General features: G+C 40.2%; 1 protein-coding gene and 1 long non-coding RNA gene across 4 annotated transcripts in view; one reads left to right on the top strand and one right to left on the bottom strand.

Moving 5' to 3' along the window:
• The window catches only part of LOC110831782 (transcription factor hamlet), a 189,529-nt gene that overhangs the window by 5,115 nt on the left and 162,005 nt on the right, over positions 1 to 22,409 (bottom strand). For all 3 annotated transcript variants that reach the window (XM_022068172.2, XM_022068173.2, XM_022068174.2), the window contains exons 5-6: positions 5,417 to 5,522; positions 139 to 466 (exon numbers count right to left, since the gene is read on the bottom strand). In XM_022068172.2, coding sequence (XP_021923864.2) covers positions 139 to 466; positions 5,417 to 5,522 — 434 coding nt within the window. The remainder of the gene's footprint in view (positions 1 to 138; positions 467 to 5,416; positions 5,523 to 22,409) is intronic.
• LOC147874613 (uncharacterized) overlaps positions 1 to 22,409 on the top strand; it is a 202,205-nt gene that overhangs the window by 80,570 nt on the left and 99,226 nt on the right. The window lies entirely within an intron of this gene.

Here is a 22,409-nt window from a genome sequence, read left to right as displayed (position 1 = left end):
CATATGAAGATGCCTATCTCCTGGGACGATGTGCCATGTAGCCTGCTCTCATCAACATCATGATGGAAACGTCGCTCAGTTTCTACCAGACTACATGGCGCAATATCCCAAAAGACAGCCATCTTCATGCAGTGTTACCTTGAAGCACACTTCACACTGGAACGGCTTCACACTCGAATGAATGTGTGTATGCTGTTTGAGCCCTGAAGACGTGCCGAACGTCTTGCCGCATTGGGCACAGGCGTGCGAACGGGCCCCCACGTGATGCTTTCGAATATGGCGCTGTAGGTTGCTTGGGTCGGTGAACACGCTGCTGCAGTTCTCACAGGGATATTTTCGGATTTCCCCGTGGTTGACCGCTCGATGTCGATTAAGACTGGGCCTCCAAGGAAAGGCTCGTGGACACAGGTCGCACTTGTACTGGTCGGCCCTGTAGTAGTGGTTCGTTACCAGGTGCTCGTTCAGCCTGCGTCACAGTAAGGCACATCGTATACATAATAGTATCACGTGGCCCGTCTGTTCTGGAACTATACAGGACGTAAGACCCCATATTTCCCAGTTTGAACTTTTAATGCATGTTCCTTCTTTCAAAAGCGGCCATCAGCAAACACAGACTCTGACATGGATGGTCCACTGTATTTGTTTAATGTAATTTTTACATCCGATGTATACAAAATGTTTTCCTTTGTTTGAGGTTCGCATTAATTTTTTTAATTATGGGAAACCAAATTTATATTCCTTAACCAACTACCTTCATTGATTAGAGAATTTTGTAAGCCGCTGATAGTCGCTCGGCTGTTCAATAAATTCCCCGCCTTTTATAGAACATGAACGTTCATTACCTTAAAATTCTTCATTGCCAGGACTTTTTCCATCGTCTATTCTTTAAAAGCCACGACGTATCGGAGGCTGGTTCTGTCGTGGGTATTAAAGAATAGACGATGGAAGAAGTCCTGACAATGTATAATTTTAAGTGTAATCTACCGTCGTCAAACCCTTTAGTATTGGGTTCATTACCTTGTTAACGAAATCTTGACACTTACTTCTTCTTAGGTCATTTCCCGTTCATTACATGTTTCATGCCCGTGTGATAAAATATATAAAAGTGTCCTACATGCCAGTGCATTCAGTTAATTGTTATATTTAATAATATTAATAATTTATTACAGATGAAAGAACGGTAATTTATAACACTAGGTGCCAGACTTTAAAATGGAGTGCCATGTACTTCTTAATATACGTAGCCTGCTCTCTCAAGACGTTGTACACCCCTGCAATACAGAGCCTGAGGCAGATCGGAGAGAGAAATAGAGATATGAGAAGTGTAGCATGGAACCTGAACAGGTGTGGGGCTATACAGCGCGTCCCACGACTTCCTTGAAATGATGAGGGAGAAACAAGGCGCCTGTCATTGCAATGTAGAACAGTATTTTATGTTTGGTTTCTTTAATTGTTTTCCAAACCTTGTTAATATTTATTTCGGATATAAACTAATTGTTGTGAAGCTAATCAACAAGACAGATATAACCGAAAGAAAGAAAAATTCCGCTAAATATGGCCGCGTTACATCAAGTGTTTAAAATAAAAGTCGCAGAGCTTAATCGGGAAAGTATTGCAACTTGCTGGTAGCAGAACCAGTGCCGCTAATACGGAAGTCCACAATTCGATACGACCAGTCAACCAGTCCACCTCAGTAGTTCACCACATCTATCTCCTAAGATTAGTCTTCTTGGTGTTCGCTCAAATATCGCCTTCCTAATTCTCTTATCCCAGCCACATGCTTGACCCATCGGAACTTCCTAAATTTCATTCCCCTAGTAACGTTAAGTGACGAATTATTTATCACGTAGTTCCTCGTTATATTAATGTTCCAGATTTGTCTTTAACCCGAATATTTTCTTGGGCACTTTGCTTACGAACACGTATGATATACTATGTTCTTCCCTTGAAGTAAGAGACCGTGTTTCACACCCATACATAACGGGAAATTATTCTTGTATTGGCTGATCTTCAGTGCTCTAGAAAGCTGATATGATGATTAACATTTCTGAATTGAATAATAATAACAATGACAACAACAATACGTTATCAACATTTGTGCACTTTTTATAATACTAGAGCAATGCGCTGCTTTCTCGATATTTTCGCGTTTTTCGTCTATCGGTTTCTCTTGATATTTAATACTTCTTAAGGGGAAACATTTTTATTCGCGAATGAAGTTTCGCGTGTAGTACGCTGTATAGCTCCGCGAAGACGGTGCAAGCGCGAAGTTCGCGTGTCCCAGTGCCATCTGACAAGCAGCAATCAATGCGTCCGAGAGTCCCTCTTCTGCTCACTTGGTCTGTTCTTCGTCCCCTCTTTCTTTTCACACCCACACGCGAGTGTCACGGAGAGAGAAAATCTAATGCCGAAACTCATAAAGCAGCTGTATTACAGGCCGAATATCCATGTTTCTTTCTTGCTGTGTTTGTCAACTTCAGTTGTTATGGACGGACGGATCTTCTTAATATAAAATGCGTGGTTCGTCGTCGTCGTCGCCAAACAATGACGTCATCAAACACTGTTACGTCATTTGTTTACTCGGCATACTACTCATTCAATATATTACGATTACGAAAACTGACTTTATGATCGATTTTAAGACGAAGATTTTCAAGGGTGGAGTTGGTCGTAGAAAGTTGACTGACAAATAACAGTTGGCCTCTGAACAGCGACGTAAAGAACTAAAACATCAGACCTATTTAACAAATAAAGAAAAGCGAAAGAAGACTTTACAAATGCAGATAAAAACATTAAATGTGATGAACATCTTCGTAACGCTGTTTTTGCCGAATGACCCTTCCGTATAGACGTATTTACGTCAAAAACGTTAGCGATTGCCGCAGATTAGGAGGACTGAAAAAGAGTTTCTAACAAGGAAAACGTCTTCTGGATATGACAGTCGCTCAGTTTGTCATGAAATTCCCCATATTTTTTCAACTCGAAGGCTCATGACCTCTCTGAACCAGTATAACACAGTCCACTCTGTTTATTTTCGATCCACTTTAATATTGTACATCCACTTATGCTTAGGTCTCCCAAGTGGTCTCTTCATTTCAGGCATTCCGTTTAAAAATTTTCATGCATTTTCAGTTCCTCACGCATGTCACTTGTCCATTCCATTTATTTCATTTCCTAATAAATTTTCATGAAATTAATGGATTATGAAGCACATTATTTAAATTTTTCGAAAGTTTGATATTAATTTCGTTTAACTACACTTCTGCATAAAGGGATTCTGCAGTAGATAAAGTAAAGAATATATTTCACAGTGTGCTATCGCTACAATATTAACAACAATGAAGAGTTAATGGCGTCGAGCGGTGGAGGTGGGGGTGGTTTCGAATGTGCGCTTCGTGACTTTTAAATGAGATGCTCGTAAGACCCCCAAACCGCACGGTACCTGGTGGCGAGAGATGGAATTGTCTGAATTGACGTTTTGGGTCATAACTATTACTCATAACAGAGGCAAAAGTACTACTAATTCCACAAGTTTGTCTCATGTCGAAATTACTCTGTAGACAGGAAAGATTCGAAGGGTGAACTCCAGCTTGTACGACACTTAACGGTACTTCACAAGCGCACTATTTCCAATTTGCCCTGTTATTGAACCTAATATTTATTTATTGTTGGTACAAATCGATTATGATGCTACATGCAGTCAAAATAGTTTCTAGAAATGCTGATACGTAGTCTTCCAGACGCACTGGCATGCTCTGCCCTGCTCCGCGTCGCCAGAAGAAGAAATATACACCATCTCTTTCGTCCCTCTCTCTCTGTCCTTGCCAACTGACTTCATTCTTTGTTTCACCATCCTCAGCCATTTTATTGTGAAGTGTGTTTAACACTGTACTGCCATAGTAATGGTCAAGCCCTCATAACCGCGTTTTGTTTACACGCAAAGAAACGGAATAGGCACGTCTTGTACAGTGACGCCCTTGTTCCACCAACTTCAGTCTCTCACAACAGACGGTTCACATTTTACGTAACGTAACATAGCTCGTGTTTCTTATTTTGGCGGTTAAGGAGTCTAATATGAGAGAACGCATTAGGTACTACGTCAGTTAATTCTGTGCTAGAAGAACTCAAAGTTTCAACACCGCTAGTACGTAAGCCCTCCATTGCAAACCTTCCATACTCTATTCATCTACCTCGTTTTCGGTCTATTGAGCTGCCACATTAAAGGCGGTTTCCATACCAAAGTTCTGTATGCATCGAGAAAGCTGTCTTTTGGGTTCTTGCGTCATGTAGTCTGGTAGAAGTGAAAACCTAAAATCCCACACTCTGTATGCACTTTTTATATGCCCGATCCTTGTAATTCGAAATGACAACAAAACCTCAAATCCTGCTGTACACTTACATTGGGAACAAATACGATTCAAATCTCAGCTCCCGTTACCCACTGTCCCGAAGTTAGTTAGTCGTGGGATTGGTCAGTCCTACGTTAGTGCCAGGACATCATCTTGAAAGAGCTCACTACACCGTTATCAACTGTTAGCAGTCCTCTCGAGCATTGAATAACTTCAGCAGCTGGCGAAGTGTCATTAATCTAAATTTCTTTATTTTGACGACGTTTCAAGGTCATAAATGTATGCACGTGGGATAAATATATGATTCAATCGACGTTAATTATAAGTCTTTCGTCAGGCATACGTTACTTTACGTTACTGTCAGTAAACCTCTGGATCTGCCGTAACGATTGCACTCTTCTGAGTTCCTACACCATAAAACGCCATCTTTACGACCTCCAACATGGCTGCTGCGATCACATTTCTGCTAGGCGATCAGCACTGTCAACTGTCTTCTTTTGTTTTGGCTCTTGCTGAGAGAAAAGTAATGTGTCTATTAAAATACCCTGTATCGTTTTCAGTTGCTCAAGTAGTCTTCTGAACACCTGCAAGTATGGTACAAGGCTCTGGGAAGCTTCGTCTCGCTGGCTGGTTGATACTTTAGGGGACAGGACACTACTCACAATCTGTACGCGGGGACACCAGAATTTCCAGCAACACCTAGACATGAATGTCATTGCTTGACTACATGATTTCGTTTCTTTCTTTGATAAATCAGAAGTCGACGATGGAAATGTAATCATTATAGATTCGCTCACAAGATAATCAGTAATCGAAAAAGAAAGTGAAATTTCAGGTTCTCACGGCGATGAAGATATCGATGTTGGTCTTCCGGGCTGTTCCCCCCCCCCCCCCCCCGAAATGTTACTACCTGCAAGTCCACACGGTGTTAAAACCCAGAAGATCAACATCGTCTTCTAAAACGACATTTTCATGGATTTTAGAGTTTTCGTGGGCCACCCGGTATATATTTTCCGTATTTATCCTGTCGCGCCAGGTGAAGCAACGGTCGTTATCGAGGTACTCACTGGTCTGTGTCAGGGTACTCCTTGTTGCAGACGGTGCAACGGGTGTCATAAGCTTCATCGTCACCCTCGTCTCGTTCTTCGTCGACGGTCCCCGAGTGTTGAGACTCTGAAACAAAAGCGGAACTCTGTGACCTCGCGTATACCTCTGGAATACTCCGGCGGGTATAAGACGTCGGGGGATGAAAGTTGAAATAGTTTACTCGTTTGGAAACAGATTTTACTAAAATGCTCTAAAGACGTGCGCAGATTACGAGGAATTTACTTTAAAAAATTAAATTGATACACGTGTCACAGAGAACATTATCAAAACAGACTAAGCCTATTAAATAGCTCTCAAACAGTAAATAATGTTAAAAGTTCGATAATTCTTTTCGTCTTAAATTCTTGTACTGAGGATTCATGTCCTGTATTGGATTACACATAATACATAAAAAAATTAAAAATAAAATTTACCTGTTGTTTTGTATCGGTCTAAAACTTAGTGTCTCCAAATCAGAGAAGAATACAGATTGAGGGCGTTTGAGGGAAGGGTGCTTAGGAGAATATTTGGGCATGAGAGGGATATATTACTCGGAGGCTGGAGAAAGTTGCATAATGAGGAGCTTCATAATTTGTGATTTTGGTACGACAATCAAATAAAATAATATGAGATCGATAAGTAACATGATAAAAGTTTACATAGTATTTAGTGAAATGCCAGAAATTGTACCCAGACATGTTTGGAAGAATAATATTAAAATAAGAAAATATTGGAATGTGGACTGTCTGAGAAAACAGTCCAGTAGCGGGCATTTGTGAAGAAAGTCATGGCCCTTCGTGTCCAATAAAAGTTCGATAAATTGACTACCTAAGCAACTACCAGCTTCTGAAGCAATCTGTTACATTAGTATCCTGTGAAACTGATACATATTTCAATTAACAGAAAATTCTGACAAACCTATAAGCATTCTTTACGTATTCTCTTATTTTTTGGAGGGCATTAGTGAGCCTTAGCAGTTTAGTCAGTGGCCCTGTAGTGACCGGCTTCAGGCTGGACGAACCTGGTTCGATTTCGTCACGGCGTCCACACAATTCTGTTTTTTTACCAAACTTGTCAATATAATTCGAACCGAGGACTTTTTCCCAGGGGGTAAAGCGATTCCATGAGGCTGACCACTCCACTTCCAAAGTGCACAAAGCTCCCTATTCACAATCATGACTTGGGGCTTGGAAACAGGGGTAACTGTACGCATGAAATATCTCAGAAAAATTACGAAATGCAACAGGAAACAGTTTTTGTTTTGTTACTCTTGCTGTAAGTTTTTATACTTTATGTAGAGAATAAATCAGTGTGTCTGATGTTATTTTTCTTTTAAGCAATGGATAAGTTTTGTATTAAATTAACTCATAAGGAAAACACATAAAACAAATGGTATATTTGAGTACAACGTACTTGGGGAAAGTGAGGTTTATTTCAAAATGACCTACCGTCTTCTTAATACGTGTCTGTCTAATATCGGAAAAGTAATATCAGGCTACACTTCCTGCTAATAATAAACACGCAGAGAATTTTTTTCTTTTCTCTTTTACCAGCGTGGTGATTTATTTTTCGAAACGACTTTAGACACATACCCCTCACCCCGTAGCCCATCGTACCACCACAATAAGCTACCCTTCCACCCCCATCACAACTTGTTGTCATCTAATTCAAAGTTCACGCTCACAGAACGACATCTTATGAATTTTTCAATACTGGCGTACAGAACAAAACATAAGTCCTGCAACGTTCATACTTTGAGACGGGTCAGGCAAAATTAGAAATTTTGAACTTCCCTGAATGTCATAAGCCGGGACATCTTCGTCAATAAAGTGATCATCTTGTGACAGAAATTTCTCTCTTTGCTGCCTGACCCAGATCTGCATGAGGTCTAAGGTTCTGAAGGCGGTTAAGATGTCGGTGTTGGTCTTTTGAAGCCCTGAAGATGGAGACAGTGTTTCTCCGAAAGCTTCGTGTCTACCTGCGTTACTATCACCCCACAGCGGTTCTTGGTCCTCTCTGGCCAGGGAGAGAGCGGCCGGAGCGTGGCGCTAGTTGTCTAGAATGTGTGTAGATTCGTCTTGTCTTTCCCCCGCTATCCTTCTACTTGCTTACGCACAGGGTATTACATTTCTAATTTGTCTGTATACAAACATTTAGTTTAAAGTGACAAAAATCTAGTTTCTTTATACAATTTCCTTCTAATACGAGGACTCTTTTATTGACTTCAGTTCAGATCTACATGCCCACTCCCGGCATGCAACAATCAGCAACAAATCGCCGAACGACACGAAATCTCTCATATGTGTGACACCCCACTGGAACTGATGGGTACCCGGTTTGTATCTCGGACGCGTACTACCGATAGATTTTCTTATTTTCAAAGTTTGTAGGGACATATAAAAACCACACCTTCCCAATCCACATTCATAATAAAATTAATCATACTACGTTAGATTCTTTAATATCTGATGCAACGTCGTTAAATATTATAACCAGGACTCTCCCCATGCACTCTGTACTTTATGACAAAGCACACACAGGACGTGTAGGAATGTCTTCTAGCGTAAGATTAATGCACATTATAAATATGACGTTTAAAAAATTATAGCAATATTATCTTGGCATATGTATGTTTTATGGTCGATAGTTCTAAAACTACGTTAACAGGTGCGCACTTCACACGATGTCGGAGACAGCTTCGCTAACCAAGTTTTACAAATATGCACACAGGAGAGAGAGACGGTAAGTACCTTCGATTGGCAAGTTTTCTAAGTGGCGTCTCCGACTGCATTTTCTTATTTTCGTTTTCAGCAGCAATAACAGTCTTTTTGCATTAGCAGTGTCCTGATAGCTAGCTGTTATTTGTGCTAAAGAACTTCTCATACTTCACAACTACTGAAATCAACGATAATATTCTCATCAGTGTTTGTACAGTTGTGAGAACGAAAAATGCTGCATTATGGCATCTTCGTAAAGGTGACTCATATTCATAAGTGACTCATGGTACGAGAAAGTAACGTGACATTACCGACCGGGGTTCGATTCCCCAGCAGCGCCAAATAATTTTATCTTCGCTACCGTATGTTTTACCTGGGATTAAAGCAGCCGGAGCGTAAAGGTGACCACTCACCTCCGCCTGGTGCAGAGGTAAAGAATGTGTTCTGCTCTCACTCCTCCATCCCAGAAACATAATGTCTGGCGTTCATCACGAAATGCCCTCGAAAGAAATGTTATATCAACGAGGCCGTGCGAACTTTTGAGGTGTGAATAATTAATACGAATGTTTTTTTTTTCCATGTGGGTTACTCTGCATCTGAAACGTCTATTCCCTACTGATATTCTTTGACGGCTACAGAACGTAAGCTACATTTACAACTGTGAAACTATACTGGACGAAATCGAAAATAGTTTATCTGCTGAACAACAGATGTAGCGGACCTTTGCGTATTATGAAGTAATAAGATGAGTTTGTAGTGGGTTGATTGCTGATACTGCACGCAGGATTCTGTATTTCAACTAGTGTAAAGTGAATTTCATATAATCTAATGTTAATCAGAAATTAAGTACATTTTATGTGGAATCGGCACGATTTATGACGCGATAAAAACGTAAGACTGGAACATGGAAAGCATGAAATATACATGAAGTACTCGTGATTCGAATGCACTTTAACGACCTTTGGTCACTTCCGAAACATTGCTGCACCAGATATACAATACTCTCACAAATTTACAGCAGTCATAAAATGGTGGACATTATCTAACAAAATCACCCTCGTATTACGGGAATATTATAATCACAATGTTTATTGGCGAAATATGTTTTTCTCGCAGTATCTCTCTGCTTGTGTAGTCTGGTTGCTAGGCAATCGTAACCAGCCGTTACAATTCAAAAGCGATCTATGTACATCGATGTGGATAATAGAATACAGATCAACGGAATGTATACCAGACTTCTAGAAATGGCATTAACCAATTCCCTGTGGTAGAGACCGTCTGAAGCCAGTCAGGAAATTCCTCACGTTTTGATGGATCACCAAAGCTCATTACAGTGTTCACAAAATCTCGCCATTGATCCCTATCCCAAGCCATATGAATGTAATTCACACATTCACACTCTTTTTCTTAAGTTACATTTTAATATTATACTCCAATCCACGTTGTGATCTTCAAAAGGGCCTATTTCCCTAAAAATCAACATTACTTTTATAAATTTACGTTTACTTAAATTTATTGTGAACTGAAAACCATCGAGAAGTTTTAATATCAATTAATCAGCAGACCCCTGTAGCAGTGCTGATACCTAGCGTGTTGTCTTAGATCAAACCTCGCTTAGGGCAAAAATGGTCTCCGTGTGTTCATCACTTGCCCGATATTTGTCATTCTTGTCCACTAATCTTCCGTTATGAAATACGTTCTTTGTTATTTAAGAATCTATGCAAGTAATTCCCAAAAAATGGGCTCTTGAAATTCTACGTTGATGTTTTGAGAAATAATAAATAAATTAATAATATAAAGCAAAACATTATATTGAGCAACGAAAATAAAGCGAAATTATAAAGAAACCGGGCGTTATTGTTTTAAAGACACGGAGGATTAAAAATTTCTGTGTAGCGGTCAGAACGTCTGCGTCTTATTCTAGAGGACCCAAGATCGATTCTCGACCCCGAGGCTTCTATTGTTCTTAAAATACGTCACTGCCGCTTTTGTATTCAAATTTAACAGAAGAGCTTCTACTTAACTAATTAACAGGACCTGCAAATGAAGTTTCTGAAATGGATTACTCTTTGTGAGATTTCCAGATTCTCACTGCGACGAGTTTGAGGACTGTTGTAATTTGGTATGTTGCTTTGGGCTGTCTTAAGGTCTTCACTGACCAAATGATATTGAGTCTGCTAACAGAGTGCTAGATTTTATGAAACAACAGAGAAGTGAAAAACTAAGGTGTTCATAAATTTGTTGTACCTTTATTGAGCATATTTTGGCAAGACTTTTGCTTTGCTTTTAAGTGTGTTCATTTCTTTTCCCAGTTAATTCTTTGCTCAACGCATTTTTTCCTTGTGTGTTTATAATTTTTACAGAAGCCGGTAACTTGACTTTGTCATTAACCAGTTCAATTCCCATTTCCATTATTATGGGTTATTTGTGTCAACGATAATTCTAAATAGATTCATCTCATCTGCGTTAAATCTTCGAAATGGTGTCATCTCACAGAGTTTTCCAACCAAAATGTTTGTTTCAATTCTGTTTCTATTGTTCCACGTACATAAATTTGTAATAACTGAGCATATTAAATGAACTGGCTAACATTATTTGGGGTTTATGACACAAATTTGATTTTTAAGGATTAAAAACATTCTTTTAATAAGAGGTCTAAGAAATGCGTAACAGATTTGTTTTGTAAAAATTTAAAAACGTCAGGCAATTCAGAACTTTTCTGCTGTCGATTGGTGCTTTGTGTGTCAGACAATAAAAGTGCCAGATCCTACAACATGCAACAGAGTGCTTTGTGCTTTAATTTAAGTTTCTGTTTACCTCCTTAAGTATCAGTTGTCATCAGTGTGTGCGAACCTACTAGTTTCAGTAACGTCTCTTTGTATCACGACAGCCCAAAGCCAACTTTTCACTTAAACTGGATACAATACGTGATTCTGCCAACTTCTCCGAGACCACAGTATGACACCACGCATCACGTAAGACAGCAAACTCGAGGACGGAAGTACATCCAACCCCTCGACGCCCGCTCACCCATGTGCCGGCGTCCAGGGTGCCAAAGTAACTCGACGTTCGATGATTGGTCACCTGACTTTTCCACCACCCTCCGTCAGGGGCTCGTAGTGATACAAATCCTGACACCCCCTCCCCCCCATATGTGATGAAATATAGTATGCAATTGTGGTGGGAGAAGCAAGGAGGAAATAGTAACTGACTTCCGGTGAGGTCACTCTGTTTTTTTTATCGGGGAAAGTGTAACTTTAACCCCACTTCTCGCCTGTAGTCACTTGTCTATTATATTTGACCTCAAACTGCCCTGTTATGTTTCAACTTTTAACCTGGGCATGTGTGCTTTATTGTGGTTCGTTAGGAGCGAAGTGTTCCTGTAGGTTTATATATCGGCAAATGGCACGTCCTATTTGTCTGTAACTAATTATTATACCTTTAGACCTATTTAACATTTAAGCACAGCTTCTTGGGGCAGTACTGTCACGGTAGAATTCCAGCTGTATAGCCTATTTCAACATTGAATTAGTTACACATTATTTGTGTAATAAGCAGCAAACCATCAAAGTTTCAGAAAGTTTTGCCGAAAATTAAACAATAAAGCCATGAAGCAGAAACGTTCTTGCAAAACTTATACGTGCTTAGCTGCTTAATACCCTCTAATTTTGTGGAAATCTAATGTTCGTTACTGTGTTCTGGAGTCCATTAATGTACCGTATCCTAAGCCAGTTGAATCCAGTGTACGTAATATTTAATAAAGATTAATTTTAATAATATATCCCATCTGCGTTTATTTTTTTCAAAATATTCTCTTCTATTCAGATGTTCGAAACAAAACTCGTATGCACTTCACTTCCACGAGTACTAGATGCCTGTCAGTTTAATTATTTTATTTTATTTTATTTCATCGAAAAGTTTAAGAGCGGGAGAAACCGCTGCATTATGTCATACACAAATCATGTGCTTGACAACAGCTAAACAAGACCAATTACAGATTAGTATAGAAAACCTGCAGTTGAGACAGCGTCATTAAAAACGTAAGAATTAAGTACTCGGGTATGAATATTAAAATGTGGCATTTTGATTCGACTACAATCACAGTGAAACAACATAGGCTTCATGTCTTTCGAAACGTCAGATAAGTTAGAATAATTGATTTTCACGAGCCCGTATAGCTCAGTCGGTAAAATGACCAACTGCTTGGCTGGATGACCCATATTCCCGACACGAATTCTTTATACACTTCTATGTTCAGATTGGCTTTGCACCCCGATGTGTACCGGGTGTTTGCGTCCACCTAACGCATACGTTAGGAATTCGTGGAACTCTACCTCCACTCCCCTATACGTCAACATTACGTGGCAATGAACTAAACTCACTTTAACTTTAATTTCACCAATGCTGTGCTTCGAAGCTTCTGATGATATCAGTTGTTCTGATATATGGAAACGTCAAATACGAGAAGAGTCGAGTATCATATAACCTAATGACTGTGTGCTCAGTGGCTGGCTCTAAGGCGCGTAATATGAGCTTCGCGTGAAATACATCACGGCCTCCATGATGCTAATGATTGTTTGCCAAGGATCATATTGTCCTGTACCGTTGTTACTAAATTATGATATAAAACTATCACAAAACGATCATTTGTGTGGCCTAGCTCATACATTATTTTAGATATTTAATTGTAATGAAAGTGTGGGATGAGGTATGGAACATGGCTCTCGTCAGTAGCCAATGAATATACAATAAACTGATCTACATTCAGATAATGAAATAAGGCGAAAAGAACGCCCTCCCGGCTTATCTGTAGTTTATGAAAGACTGTTGTATAATTCAGACGAAAATAAGGGATGAGAACGGGGGACTAGATGTAGCAAAGAAAATAATATTAAAGTGGATGATAGAGGAATATGGTGGGAGGGGTGTGGAGAGGATTCAGATGGCTCGGGATAACGCCTTGTGGCTGACTGTTGTGATCACGGAAATTAACCTCTGGGTTCCATGAGAGGAAGAGTATTTTTTTACCACCAGAGTTATTGTTAGCTTCTCATGTTGTCTATTTCTGAGTGCAAACTACACGGCGCAACATATTAGAAGACAGCCATCTTCAGGGTGTCCTATCTCGTGTTGAAATCGAACCCTACGGCTTCCGAATAAGAAGAGAATAATGGTGGCCAGAACGTCACGACTTTCATTGGCTTTGGACAACCCTGTTGTAATACAGTGTTCCATACAAACGGACACAGTATACAGGTAATGTTAACACAAGGTGTTAAAAAAATTCAGATGTGAGTTACTGCGATTAGAATCCGTCAACATCATTTGGCCGGTGTGCGATTAGTCACTTTACGTTGTGTACTGCCGGTTGCGTTTTTTGCCCCAGAAACAACAGAGAAACGCTATGCTAGCCTGTCGCAAGGCAATGACGTTCTGTTCCGATCCACAGACCAACTCAATGTGACGTTATTGGGCTGTTAGCGTGGGGAAAATAAGAATTTCGCGAAAAACCATAAACGCAACGGAACACTTGGAAATCCTGGGTGAATTTAAGGGGATAATTTTAAAATTGATCTTATATAGGATGGGACGGTAAGAACTGAATCAGTCTGGCTTAAGGTAAGAAAGAGTGTTGGGCCCTTCGGGTTCCGTAAATAGCGAGAATTTTATTTCAAGATATGAGCGACTGTAATCTTCTCAAATGGACTTAGGTTCATGAGTTGCTCAGGTCATGTATGACGCATGTTGGCGCTGTTGTGACAGAATGCCAAGGCCAGACGAAGATTTCTTTGAGCTTGAGCAAGTTGTCCGAGTGCGACGGCGCGCAGTAGCCCGAATAATCGGCCCGGCACACAATTCATTAGGACTTAACAACCATGGGATGTTCCGATTAGCTCTTCTGAAGCGATTAACTTAATATCCGGGCTCCTCTTTCACACGCGGTGAAGCCAGCCACGTCGACGCGCGGAGGGGGGCAGAGAACGACCTCACAGGTGTCATCAGCTGTGGGGGTTGATATTTTTTGGTGACGTGTTGTGCTTTCTTTGAGGTACGGACTGGATTTTTAGATGCTATTAGATGTTTATTAAATTTTACTGAAGCAACAGACCGGTTAGGGACTACCTTTAGAGTTCGAGTATTTAAATACCGGACTGCTGGCTAGAAGTCAGAACACATCCGGAAGATCCTGCGACAGACCAAGTCGATCAAGATTTTTCGTGGTTTTTCTCGATCCTAGAGCAAATGTTGAGTTGTTACTAAAATTCCACGTTGCCCTGCATGCCTTTCATGTACCCCTCCCGGTACTAATATAAAAAAAATCTGCTCCAAATTAGCCGCCCATAACAAAATAAAAACGAAAAAATTGTGCACTAACGCAAAAGATCCTGATGAGCTTCTCACCTACTCCTCTCTTCATCCCAACTTCTCCACTGCCAAATGCCTTACCGTCACTAAACCTATCTGCCGAAAGGATGAGCGGGCACTGCCTGGGGACCTGTGCAAATCAAAATTTGTGTGCTCCCCATTGAAACAGTAGAGTCTATGGCTACATATCACTACGTTATTGTTGATTAGTTAATCATTATAATAATAATAATTCATTTTAATCTAGTTTATTGTAAGTTAATATTAAATTAAAATTTTAATTTCAGTGTTAAAAGTAAAGGAGTTTATTTAAGAGTCATAACAGTTCATTGTAAACAGACTCGACCGGAGAGACATACATAGTTTATCCGACACATAGAGAAAAGAATATGACGTATAAATGGTTTCATATAATCTATATAAAATTATACGGCATGTTTTCTTTCTCTTTGGTATGGACAGTATATTGTTTGTGAGATGTGAGACTCTCATGACGGTGAAGATGTCGATGTTGGTGTTCTGGATTATGACGCCTTGTGTACGTAGGTACCAGAGTTTCTGAGAAGCATGCTTTCTCCATCTTCAGGTCTGACTACGAGTCGAAATGGCGTCACAACCCAGAACATCAACACCATCCTCAAATATTAATTTTGATTCAAAATTAATTTTAAAATGTTAGAGTTTTTATGTCGTCCAGAACTATTGCGTGTGGGATGGTGAAAAGTTAGACCATAATACCACTGCTAAATGTGACAGTGATTATATTTAACAAAAATAATAATTTTATTCAGTACGGATATAATAGTAGTTTTATTTAGTAACTTATTGCTTAACAAAAATAATTTTATTCAATTTCAAGAAAAAAAAAGTCTCCGTATAAAAAGAGCCGAGGGTTGCACATGTGAAATATCCAACAATAAGGGTGTCTACATGCGGATGCAGGCTGATTTCCTACTCTTTAATGACTACCCTTCCTCTCTCACAGCAGTGTTCCGTCCGTGATCGTCCATGCTTCAAACCTCATATCAGACCCATTCATATATTCGCAGGCATTGAAGAGCCATGCCAGAGGGAGGTCAAGGTTTGGTGGTCTGAACTGTAGAGACCTGCACCTGCGTTTCACCGACGGTGCGTGACCCCTCGATGTTCCACAAACCGGAACAGAACAGAGGGATGAAGATAAAATTTTTAAAAAAATAACATATATATATAAACGGAACGAAGTATTGATGAAATGCGTAACCGGTGGTAAGGGGATTTGAAACCATACTCGCATTTCCCGTGTTGTTTTGTCGGTTTAAATTCTCTTAACTGAAATGCCATATGGAACAGAATTCTTAGATGGACATGTGACATTTGTTTTTACTGTTACAGATTTTAAAACACAGGTGGATTTTTCCTTACACGATCTATGGTTAACAGGTAGCTCCACTGCTGTCACAACAGATGGTTAATTCTAAAACTAAAAATTCGTTAAGTGTAGGATGCTAATTTGAATAATTATAATTAAAAAGTATGCTTAACGAACAACTCTTAAATTTTGACTCAAATGACGTTATAACAGATTGGCAGTTAGGGGTTAAAATGGTGTTAGTTTTAATGTAGCGCTCATTGGAGAGAATCCGGTGTCTTGTACTTACGATAAATGCACAAATAGTCGGATGATTCACTGTCACCTATACGCTTATAGTACATTTTTGTTTCTTGTAACCCTGCAAGGCATTACAAATTTATATACAGGGGCGAAAATAAAAACAATTCGACCTTAATGACGTGACACTGATTGATTTTGAGGGGGTGGAGATTGATACAGAGGGTGAAGGGTCGATGGGAAATAGGACCAGGTGTGAAGGGTTCGTTCGAGTGTGCGAGACGATAAGGGATGTTTTTATGTCCTACTTTGTAACGGAAAGATAATAGGTTCCTCTTCCTACCAGTGCTTAGATTCTAGTGAGTGGTTACAGAACGTTTGGGTTCTTTCATGTGATTATATTGAACACATTCTTAGTACAAATCATATAAAATTAACACGTAATAGGTCTGTTACCGCTTGGAACAGACGTTGTACATGCTAGTCTTCTGAGTTTTAACGCCGTACGGATGTGTAGAAGATACCATCGTTTCAGCCTTGAACATGGAGGCAGTGTGCCATTCCGAAACGTTGGTGGTCTGTCTTGCTTCAAGTAGAGGCGACGTTACAGACAAGAAGACCAACATCGGCATCTTCAGCGCTCTCCCCCGAGGCGCCTACATGGCGTATAGTGGGACAGCTTTGCTTTACTTGTTCTCCATCCAATCTACATGTCCCACCAATCGTAAAATGCTTGACCGCCCCCGCCCCAATTAAAACTGTGCAGACTGAGGAGTCTCTCTTTATGCATTGTCGTCCCTACGTCCTTCGTGCAGGACATGAGCGGAAGAAGTCCGAATTATTGGCGCGAGGAATATGACCTCTGACCCTCACAAGGCAGCTGCACTTGCCGGATATCAGCAGATATCTTTCACTGCCATGGTAACAACAGACGAGCGCTTTCATTGATGACATATCCGGGTCCTATGGTTACGGAACAACGAGGCTCTTCAGATCCGGATATGAAAGCAACTAATTGCATCGGCTATTGTTGCTGTGTGATCACGTGTCTCAGCTGTGTAATTCTTTGTCCCGAAAACGTCAATGCATTGTTTTATTTATTTGCGAGCTCTAAGGAACTCAGTAAAGAATCTGACAAAACACCATTCGGATTCTGAAGTAGAACGTCTTTTGGAATGCTCCGCCGTGTAGTGAGGTAGACGTTTACCGACGTTTCAGAGATGCTTGCTGCCTCCATCATCAGGGCAGTGATGGTAAATTTCTACCAGACTACACGACGCAAAATCCCGGAACACGGTAATCTACAGACATGCCCTTTGAGGTTATGTACGACATATTTTAGTTAGAAAGAATGAAAAAGTAATTGAAGTTGTGCACGCAAATAAATCTTATGTAGTAAGGTAGCTTGTCTTCAGGTGTTGGAAGCGTTTAATGGAAAGTGTGCGTTATTTATGTAACTTATTAATAGAATCTACACTCAGCCTCAAATCCCAAAGTGAAATCCTGTGTAAAATTTCGGATGTGATATTCGCGCATGCGTCCTGACACTATTATACTGACTACTGGCGATATAAACCGAATGCACATTACAAATGCTAATTCTGACTCGCGTGCTGTTTATTGTGTCGGGTCATTAGAACTGGAGTGGGAGGGGGGTATAAGGGCTTGAGAGGATTTGGGGTCAGGAAGGAAGGGAAATAGAGATTATTTTGATTTGACTACTGACATCTGTTTACTGGACCTAACTTCAGCTGCGATGTACGTCCGTCCAGGGCCTCAGAGAAGTCCCGGATAGACGCCAAGTCATTCTACACGCGCGTAACCAGACCGGAACGGCAGTCAGGGTGGGAGTTAGTGCAGGAGTGGCATATGACCGTTAACATGTATGTAACTGAGTTGTGTTGGACTGTCTCATCTGTGAAGGGTACAGCTTGCATTGTGGAGCTATACGGCAAAAGTTCACGAATAATTAGTAGGCAAAGATGTGGAAGGAGATTTATTTCAAGGTACAACCTGGTATTTGTCTGGAGGGCCTGAGGACAACCACTAGATGTCTACTGTAACTCTGATAAATTTCGAATAGTGCATAAACGCAGATCGCTACAGAAAGGTTTGAATAAATAAAATATAGTGACGTTAATTGTAACTGTGTGTACTGAATTAAATTATTTTCTAATGACTAACTGAATTTTGCCCCCCACAGTGAGCTTGTCGTTTTTTTAAGATTATTACAGTAAAGGGCGATTATTTCCTGAAACAACATTGACCAGTTGAACTTTGTAATTGTGAAGAGTTGTTTTCTCTGCGGTGCGGACTGAGTTCTTAAATATTATTTAGATTGTTCAAAAGGAAAACATTCCTTTCTGTATGTTCCTGTAATGACATCTAATGATATTTTTTAATATACATCACGGTAGATAAAATATATATACATATGAAATCGCTTATTTTTCAATTCAGTGGCTAACGTAAGAGGAACTTGGTATTACTAGTCCATAATTATTACTTTATTGTTTCTTCAGAATCCTAGTCGAGGACCGGAGTTTTTTTTCTTTTTACTGATGACGCAATTGAGCATTAAAGACGTTAATGCCTGTTATATTTTTATTACTGCTGAGCCTAGCCAACTAAAAACACTTAAGTTAAAAGTTAAAATATTTTAACCGAGTACCCGTCTTACGTCAGGAACTATTTCTTTTAACTCTGCAAGTGGGACTGAGAAATTTGAGAATATTTATTTTTGATTTTATAAATAGACAGGCCTAATATCCGAATGATGTAGGCCAAAATTCATTTCGATCGACTCTTCTGATACAAATCGCCTGCCAGTTTTCTTACCGGAATTTTAAACGGTTTAAGAGATGAAACAGCGAATGACTAACAGCCACACTCCACATTATGCTTCCATTTACACACTTCGCGTGAGAAACTCATAAATTACGGACAACTACGGAAACCTTAAAGTCTCGTGTGCCACTGTTGCACTCTTTTGCATCGGCAAAAGAATCAAACGCAGATAATCACTGCGCGGCGCGGTATTGCATTGTTTTTTATCTGCACATGGGGCAGGTGTCCTATGCATTGAAAGGGTGAGGTCGATTGGGGGTTGGAGGGGGTTAATGGGTAGTGTGACCGGTAGAGATAGACTACCAGCAAATCTCAAGCCATCCGCCTGCCGTGAATCCGCATATGAATTATTTATGTATAAGGTGCAGGGAGTTGTTTCTCAGCTTCTTTGTAAATGTCCCTACAGTAAAGGGCGAATTAATTTTAAACTAAGGGAGAATTAACCTCTCTTTTACTCTCTTTAGAGTAACCATGCTCAGCTCTGCGTCTGTGCACAGCACTATTGCTGATTCAGAAGAACGCTAAGCCTCTATCCTCTGTCACATAACATATGAAAGGTAATAGTACGTTGCGGAATCTTTTGGCCACGTTTTAAACGAGGAGTTGTTAGTTTTTATCAACAGATAGCACTAAGTTCCTCCAAAGGAATTTCTGTATCTGAATTGTGAGTTGCGTGAGAGTGAAGGGGGTAATTTGAATTTCTAAAAGTTTTCCATTTTTTCTGTCGCTTGTTAAAAACTGAAATTGTTGCAAATTGAACGTGAAAGGGTAAAACAGTAATTTATTCTTAATGTGCTACAAAAAAAAAACCCTCGTTGGGAGTTTAATGAAAAACGTTGCCCAAAAAAGGTTTAAATTTGCAAATTATTGAAGGTCGAAAATTCAAACATCTCGCCTCAAAATTTCATTTTCAGATGATGATGATAATGATTCTGCAACAGATATTTTGTATTTTAATAGGATAAGTCAGTTTGTGGATATTCTATCTCCAGATTCTGTTTTATCTGATGAGCTTTGCTAAGGAATTAAACGTCCAGTTCCCCACCAAATTCACTTGCTAAGAATTCCTCCTGAAAGTAGAATAAGACGTTAAGCAAAGCAGTGCGTGAGCAATTAAAAGCACGGGGCCATTGTGGTAACCATTAACCAACGTTAATTCTCTTGGCGTTATCTGCTTTGTACGTTAACCTCTCCGGAAACAGTTCCACCTCTTCCCCGCCAGATGGAAGCAACATGCTTCCGTTACCGGAACACTTAGTGTGTTAACTATGATCTCACATGGTGATTTGAGCAGTTTTTAACTGCAGCGTGGCGTACTGTTAACAACTTGGGGGGGGGGGGGGGGGGGGCTTATTTGAGGGAATTAAAAAAAGGCGGAGAAGCGAAATTAATTTGATTCTAAGCCTTGTGGACAGTGCGATTGACGTGGATGTTCATTAAGAGAATCAATATGCAATATAATTAAGATAGCTTTGTGGAAGAATCATCCTTTGAGGAGAACAGAAGATATTGGAGGAAGGGTGTTTCTCTGAAACGTCGGTAGGTATTTACCTTGACTACATGGCGCTGCATCCCAGAAGGCGGCCATATTTTTCTCGTCGCCATTTAGTTTCAAATCCCCCCCTTATTAGAAAGAACATACACACAAATGAATCTGTCATCGAATTATTTACCTCTCATGTGTTTGTACATAACCACGAGAGATTCATAAGATGCTTCCATTGGCATAGAATTCTGAACAGATGGAAATAATGTCTAACAGTCCGCGCCTTTTGAAACTTGGATACTCCAGAGTAAATAACCCCGTTAATAAAACCATCTGCGTGTCCCCCACTACCTATTTCTTGCAAACTCCCAATGAAGTTATACAATACGCAGAGACGCTTGGATTCGGTTGGTAAAATAAAAACTGGGACTTAAATGTAGACACTGATATAAATCGTGGTGCTGATTCAGTGCCAATCTCTGGAGTAATTAACCTGTGTTCTGCTAAAACTCGCGGTTTATAGCATACATCAGTGTGTCTGATACCTGAAATCATGTAACTAAAGTTACTTACTGAAGCAGTCTTCAGAAACTAATAGTCGCACAGTCAATCAAGAACTTTCTTGAATGTTATCTCTTTAAGATCCTATTTTAATATTATCTTACCATCTAGGCTTGGTCGTGCAAGTACTCTCTTCCTTCTGGTTTTCAGAATAAAGGACATAAATTGTAGACCCTAAATATCTTCCGGCGTCACTGGAAGCATACCAGTCCAACGTACGATGAACTTACACTGTTTTCGAACACGTACTTGTGTGACGTCATGTACAATATCAAGGGTGGAGGCGTGCAACTGGGTTACGAAGAATAAAAGGGGTGGATTTGCAATGTCCCAGAGCAGCTTGTGGTTAGACTTCGCGGTTGTGGGAAGGCGAAAGGCGGTAGCGACAGCACACGACCCTCTCACCCCCTCACCACCCCCATTGTTGGGGGCAACAATTATATTACACAATGGCTTCGCTCCCATACAAACGATGTACAGCATAAATGTTACTTGAACGCAACGTTTCCAATTGTTGAGCTGTGACCATTAACTGAATCGCATTTCACCCCTCCTACAGTCTGTGTTTCTGTGTGTCACACCCCTTCAGCACAAAACCCTCCCCAGTGTCACAAATACACGTCTGCATTGTATAATAAATAAATCTTAATATGGGAACATACGCTCCTCATGTCATAATCCAGGACTGTCCAAATCTGTTGTGTCAGATTAATAAAATGACAAAGAGACTGGATTTAGAAAACACGTTTGCAATTTAAAAATACGCCGTTGGACCCCTCTCGAGCCGCCATCGATCTTTGTGTTATTTTATCGCAGATTCATATGCAGATTCTGCAGTTCACAGAATTATCAACATCAAAGACACAAGATGTAAATTACGTTTACTTGAATTACGTTTATGAAATCTAAATCTGTCTTTTGGGGATGTTTCATCATGCAGTCTGGTAGATGCTGAACCCGTGTTTCGGGGGTAATGCCTTATTATCAGTGCGATCGCAGTTTTCCACAAAGCAACCATCTTCATACTTGCCTTACTGCTTGTTTATTGGTGTATTTAATGACGCTTTGTCAATTTCAGAAGGTTAACGTTATCTAGCGTAGTATCGCAGAATGGATGATGTATTGTGAAGGAATTAGCCGTGGCCTAACTTGATGAATGTCTTTGCCATGTGGCTGGAATAATTGAAAAACACGAGTAATCTTTTGTCGTGATAGCCGGACTTAGGACCAAGTCTCTAGTCTGATACTCCAGAACAAGAAGCAGAGATCTGAAGACCGCAAAGCGACGACATTTCGGCTAAAGACGGCAGTTCCCGAAACTGTCCCGAGCCCCTCCCCTGCCGTCCCCTGCTCCTGTAAGTTATGCTGACTGCAACAAGTAACACGGAGAGGGTGAAGTTCCCTAC

The sequence above is a fragment of the Zootermopsis nevadensis genome, unplaced genomic scaffold, assembly GCF_977971745.1.
Source record: "Zootermopsis nevadensis isolate Lab colony 2312 unplaced genomic scaffold, Znev_1.0 Znev_ptg000007l, whole genome shotgun sequence".
Taxonomy (NCBI): Eukaryota; Metazoa; Arthropoda; class Insecta; order Blattodea; family Termopsidae; genus Zootermopsis; species Zootermopsis nevadensis.
The sequence above is the reverse complement of the archived record's forward strand: the minus strand, read 5'-3'. Positions and strand labels throughout refer to the sequence as shown.